At 37.5% G+C, this 6,657-nt stretch overlaps 1 protein-coding gene across 3 annotated transcripts in view; it reads left to right on the top strand.

Annotated features, from left to right (window-relative positions):
* LOC137340580 (katanin-interacting protein) overlaps nucleotides 1-6,657 on the top strand; it is a 205,922-nt gene that overhangs the window by 108,999 nt on the left and 90,266 nt on the right. For all 3 annotated transcript variants that reach the window (XM_068003118.1, XM_068003119.1, XM_068003120.1), the window contains exon 15: nucleotides 167-1,247. In XM_068003118.1, coding sequence (XP_067859219.1) covers nucleotides 167-1,247 — 1,081 coding nt within the window. The remainder of the gene's footprint in view (nucleotides 1-166; nucleotides 1,248-6,657) is intronic.

Consider the following 6,657-nt stretch of genomic DNA (forward strand, 5'->3'; position numbering starts at 1 on the left):
AAACACTGACTGGATGAGCCAAAAGGCCTGTTTTCTATGTATTTCTAGAAGTATCCTGAGTAACAAGTTACATTAGAACTCATGGTACATTATATATTTTATTTTTTTATTTAATGCATTTTCAACATTGCAAAAATTGCTTTCAGTCTCTAATTTCTTTCTTTAGGAGCTTGATATTGGGGCAAAGAATGTAAGGATTTATGTGGACAGTAATCTGGTATTTGAAGAAAAGCTTGAAAAAGGCTGCGGGAACCAAGTGTTTGACTATAGTACAACCATTGACCTGACACCCAACAAAGGAGAAGCTACATTTGATGCTTCCAGTGGAATTGATATGGAAGACCAAACTATAGAAATTGAGAGCTCAGAAAGAAACCCGAGCATTGAGTCTCCAGAACAAGCAAGTTCCTCATTCTTTTTAAATTCAAAGTTAGATAATAAGAGAAATACATTTGATGCTTCCAGTGGGAGTGATACGGAATTGCAAACTAAAGAAATTGAGAGCTTGAAAAGAAACCCTAGCATTGAGTCTCCAATGCAAGCAAGTTCCTCGTTCTTTTTAAATTCAAACTTAGATAATAAGAGAAATACGTCAATTTATTCAATTGGCTCTCCAAAGAGTAGAATTTCTGCCTTGGAGGAAGACTTAATGTTAACAGCCCCTGTTTCACTTGAGGAGTCGCTCTCACGGATAAATATTTCAGAAACCAGTAAGGAGATAGAAGAGATTCATTCTGATGAAGAACTAGTCATGAAAGACCAGCTGGAAAAAATAACTGGAAATAAAATAACAGAAATATCATCAGTTTCAAAAGTACCATCATGGTTACAATCAACAGACAAAGAAAAACCCGAGCAAAGTAAATGGAAGAAGCCTCTGTGGCTCGGTGATGAGATACTTTTAGATTTAAGGATTAACAATAATTTAACTAAAACTAATGAGGCCAATAGTAATTGGCCTGATCTGTCTGATCTTTCCAGAAGTCACAGAATTACCATTGGTACAACTGACAAGATCTTAAATTGCAACAGGAAAAAAGTAGTCAGCCCTCATGAAAAGGGCAAAATATTTACTGACAGAAATGATTTAGACTTTCTGCATTATTTCAAAGAAAGTAACTGTTTCATGCCTTCATTACTGGAAGAAGAGAGTCAAAGAATTGACTGCCCTGTCAGTGGAAGGAGAAGTTCTTTGAAGAGTACAAGAAATAAAGAAATCACTGACACCGAAGGACTGCCTAAAATAGGTACAGTATTTTTATCATCTGTCATTTAAATGTTTTTTCCCTAAAATTAAATTAATATCTAATTTATATTGCAGCTTAATGAGTTATGGTATAAAGTCATTGTGGGCTTTTCATTTCTAAATAAATAATTAGCTAATAGAACAGAACAAGGTTCTCTATGTTTTATGTTATCAGATAATATGGATTTGTGAAATCTAGTGTTTTTAAGACACCCAACAATATGTATATTTTGAATTTACATGATTTTTCATAGTGTAGTCTGGTACATTACTTAAGTGACTAGAAACTGGAAAAAAAAACTTTACAACCTTAAACTTCAGTAATGATATAGGATATCTACATTTTTGCGATATGCTGTATTATATAGTGGGTAATTTATTCAATCTGCTGATAAAAAACCTTTGTTTTTGACATCTGTTACATGGTGCCATATATTTTCATTTCAAAGCAGCATAATTGGCTTTATTATCCCTTATTTTATGCTGCCCACCGCTTTCATTCTAATTGTATCTGTGATTTATATCAATTAGTGTTAATTGTATTCAGGTGGTATGCATCAATTGGGGACTATCTTGTATCGTATATATGAGAGATGATCTAGGGTGCGGTGGTGTGTAATGTGGTGTTCTGTGAATAAAGGCTTGGAAGCAACTGAAGATCGGGCTCTAGTATTCTATCCTTCACCACTGGATTATCCAATTTAGAACATGGTAGTAGAGGATGGTTGCCTAAAGGTTTTTTTTGGACATAAGAACAAAACTTGAAAGCCTAGTGGCCATTGTGGAAAATGGCAGAAAGCAAGTTTAAATCGGCGAGGTATGATTTCCCTGCGATGTTCTCGGAGTTTGAATCGTATGACCAGTGGAAGAATGAGGTTGATATGTGGACATTGGTTACTACTCTGCCACAGCGAAAATAAGGCATGGCATTGGCGTTGTCGCTTCCTGAATGAAGTAAAATCAGAAGTAAGGTATTTTCTGGGATGGATGCAGATCTTTTGGATAACGATGAAGGTTTGACCCTTCTAACAGAATTTCTGGATCAAATCTACAAGAAAGATGACCTGTTAAGTGCCTATGAGGCCTGGTCAGCATTTGATAGATTCTGGAAAACAGACGGTCATTCAATGGAAGAGTATATCGTGGACTTTAACAAATTGTACAAAACGTTGACAATCCCTGGATTGGAACCAGCGTTTAAATTCCAGATTATGCTAAGGTGCCTCATATGGAGAGGCAGCTGATCCTAACTGGAGTCCAGTTCTCGGAAAAGGAGACTCTGACCGATCAAATGTCTGCTGCCTTAAAAAGCTTCCTGGGGAAACAGTCATTCATTTCAGCCTTCATGGAACAAATGGGGTCTTCTGATGTGACCCAAAGAATGGAAAATTCGATGGTTTACCAGGTTTTGAAATGCTCCAGATACTAAACGCAGGCACCAGACCAGGTTTCAGAATTTTCAAGAGACAGACGTAGGCGTCAATATGACGGAAGGATTAAATACAGCCAGATTGGTGATGAAAGCAGGTACAGCAAATTATATCAACAGAAGACTAAATTAGGACAGTAATAACGGGCGAATAAATTCCAGGAATGCCCAAGGAAAAATCAGTAGACTGTTTAGATGTGACTCTAAGTATCATTATGTGCCGAATTGCCCAGAGCGAAGACGCTGGGTCTTTGAAATGACGCATGAAGAAAGTAGTTCTGAGGAAGAGGATGAAGATGATGATTAATGTGAATAGATTACACTGGTCACAAGGAATTTTAATCCTGTGATGAATGCATTAGTCACAGATTGCTTTAACTGTGCGGTGTTAGAGCATGTACTTCAACTGTGTGCGGGGTAGATTGGTTAAAATGTCATCTTGATTCACTAAGTAGTGAGGATCGAGCAAGGTTAAAGAATATAAGTTCTACATGTTTTAAGTTTGGAGATGACAACACCTTGAGGTCACTCGAGAGTGGTAATTCCATGTAAGATAGTTGGAGTAATCCATTTTATAAGTAGGGTGTAGTCTCTAGTGAGATACCTATGCTTTTGGGTGAACCTTCCATAAAAAAGGCAAAAATGAAACTTGACATGGAACATGATGAGGCAATCATTTTTGGCAAATCAGTTGATTTGCAGTTTACCCAGTCAGGGCATTATTGTATCCCCTTAATAAAACCTGATGTTTCTCATCAGCGTGTTAGACAAGCATTAGTGGCATCAGGCGATAAGGATAAAAGAGAAGGAAAAAAACAAATTAAAGTTACATTGACAAGTAGGGTGGGCAAATTGTCTATGTTTAAAGATCCTGCTAAAAGATGCAGGTGTAGTTGATGAGGCTCATAGAAGAGATTAGTGCAAACTCTGACATCTGTATGAAGTATAGATGTATGCCCCACATCCTATTGTAAGTGTTCCATTAACATGTGACTTTAACGAGGTAGTTGCCATGGATCTAAAGATAAGAAACAAAGACAGAAATGTTTTCATCTTACATTTTGTTGATCTGGCTACGAGATTTAGTATTTCTACACTAGTGTATAGTAAGGAGAAGAAGGTTATTCTAGATAAAATTATGGACAAATGGATAGGGATTGGACTTGGGACACCAGCAAAGTTTTTGACCGATAATGAAGGTGAATTCACTAACGGGGAGTTCTGCGATATGAGTGAGAATATGAATATAATTGTCATGAATGCAACAGCTGAGAGCCCTTTTAGCAATGGTTTTTGTGAAAGGAATCATGTTATGATTGGTAGCATGGTGCATAAAATGTTGGCTGATCGAACAGAGTGTAAATTGTCAACTGCCCTAGCATGGGCAGTTCATGTACAGAATTCTCTTCAGATGGTTGGAGGATATAGTCCTTACAAACTGGTCTATGGGCACAGTCCCAAATTACCTTCTGTTCTTTGTGATAATCCTCTGCTCTAGAAGGTACTACAATTAGTGCCATTTTTTCTGAGCATTTAAATGTTATGCATGTAGGGAAACGGACTTTTATCAAGGCTGAGGTATCAAAATTCGTACAGCACTGAGGCATCATAGTAGACCATCTGAGATGGAGTTCAATTTAGGAGATTTGGCATAAAAGAGAGGGTATATAAGAAAGGGTCATAGGGAATGGAACGGCCCTGGTAAGGTAATAGGTCATGATGGTAAGACAGTACTTGTCCAACATGGCAATCAGACTGTTAAAATTCATTCCTCACGATTAATTGGAATTAATCATAAAATCTTGGACTCTGAGCAGTTGATAGAAGTTAACAAGGCACCTTGTGCCTCAGATGTTCCTGATTTTTTTTTGATGAGGCTCCTGAGGTGCAGACTGAGGTAGACCAAGGGCTGGATGGTGGTAATGTTAGTGATCAAGAAAGATTATGACACAGCTATCACATCCACAGAACAATTACCCAAAGTGGGTACATGGGTGACATGCAGACATGCAGGCAAAGCTACTGGTAGGTTTAAATATTGGTTGAATGTTCAGGATGATGGCCATGAAGTGAGGTCCATGGACTGGCAGAATGGGGTAAAAGAGTGGAGAGTACGAAAGCGGAGTACAAGTAGCGATAGGGAATCCGGAAGTGAATCTCACATCAGAGAACGACCGGGAACTAGAGATGAAAGAGGGAGATCTCGCAGTCGTGGTCCCCACAGACAAAGAAGTGGAAGTAGAGGATGTAGCTTGACTAAATCAGACAATGAAACAAAGACCACAGAACAGTCACATAACAGAACTAGAAACAGAAGCCCTCATGATCATGAAGTTTTAGTGGCTGCCAGTAAACTTGAGGATAAACGAGTAAGAGAGGCAAAACAAAGGGAGTTAGGTAGTTGGAAAGAATTTGGAGTTTACTCTGAAGTAACAGATAAGGGTCAACCAACTTTGTCGCATAGATGGATTTGTACTGAAAAAGTCCTTGCAGATGGGATTTATGAGGCTAAAGCAAGATTGGTAGCTAGGGGCTTTGAAGAAAAACTGGGTGATACAGATGTTCGAGTGGATTCTCCCACTGCTGGAAAGGTAATCTTAAAAATCTTTTTGGCTCTTTTGGCAACGTTTTCATGGGAGTGTAGGTCAATTGACATAAGCCGCATTTCTGCAGGACGATACTTTTCAGAGAGAAGTGTTTCTGAAACTGCCTAAAGAGGCAGCAGATGCGGAAGGAAAACTATGGAAACTAAACAAATGCATCTATGGCCTGAATGATGCTTCCAGGGTGTGGTATTTTTCGGTGGGATCTGTTTTGCTGAAAATAAGTTGTGTTGAACTAAAATCAAATCCCGCAATATTTTATTGATACCATAACAGAAAACATTCAGGCATCTTCATGATGAATATTGATGATTTTCTTATGGGGTGGTACTGTGGAATTTGAGAAATTCGTCATTAATAAGATTAGAGTTGAATTTAAAATGTGGAGCTTTTGTTTGGTTTAAATATTGAACAGGTGGGTCTGGTATAACTTTAAATCAACTGTCCTATTTAGAGAGTGGCACCCCCATCCCGGTGAATCGTACTAGATCATCACAGAAAGGTGATGTTATATCTAAAGAAGAGACAGAGCAATTCCGAAGCTTGATTGTGCACTCAGACTAGACCAGATGCTAGTTTTGATGTGTTGGAGTTCAGTACTTCAATGAAACACCCCATTGTAAAGAATGTTTTAAGGGCAAATAAAACATAATGAAAATTAAATATAGATAAATGCGTACTTAAGTTCCCACCCTTAGGTGACCCAGAGAAAATGAAGCTCGTTATTTTTAGCAATGCTTCACACGCTAATCTTCCTGATGGGTATTCTCGTGCAGCTGGTTTAATAGTGTTTCTTATGGGTGAGAATGGGAAATGTTGTCCTTTAACTTGGGAAGCTAAGAAAATAAAAAGGGTTGTTAAAAGTACTCTGGTTGCTGAAACACCGGCTCTTTTCGACACAGTGGATATGAGATTCTATTAGGCAAATATTTTGAGTGATATCCTGTACAATGGGAGCACTGAAGATAGTATACCCATTGAGTGTTATGTAGAAAATCATTCATTGTGAGATAATGTACACTTCACAAAAAATTTGTGAGTAAAGATTACGGATTGACCTTGCTGGCTTGAAACAAATGCTGGAGAGAAAGGAAATCTCTAAAATTAAATGGGTGGATTCAAGCCATCAATTGTCGAATTGTTTTACTAAAGTACATGTACAGAGAAATTATTAGAGGTCCTGTAGAAGGGTTGCCTCACAATGTAATACTTTGAATAATATAAATTGTACAGAGTATGGAAGTTTTTGATTTTTGAAATTTTTGTTTGTATTGTGTATATATAAAATTTATTTTTTTTATTTAAAGAGAGAACGGAATCTGTTAATTGTATCCATGTGATTTATATCAATTAAAGTTAATTGTATTCAGGTGGTATGT

This window comes from Heptranchias perlo, chromosome 22 (genome assembly GCF_035084215.1).
Source record: "Heptranchias perlo isolate sHepPer1 chromosome 22, sHepPer1.hap1, whole genome shotgun sequence".
Lineage (NCBI taxonomy): Eukaryota > Metazoa > Chordata > Chondrichthyes > Hexanchiformes > Hexanchidae > Heptranchias > Heptranchias perlo.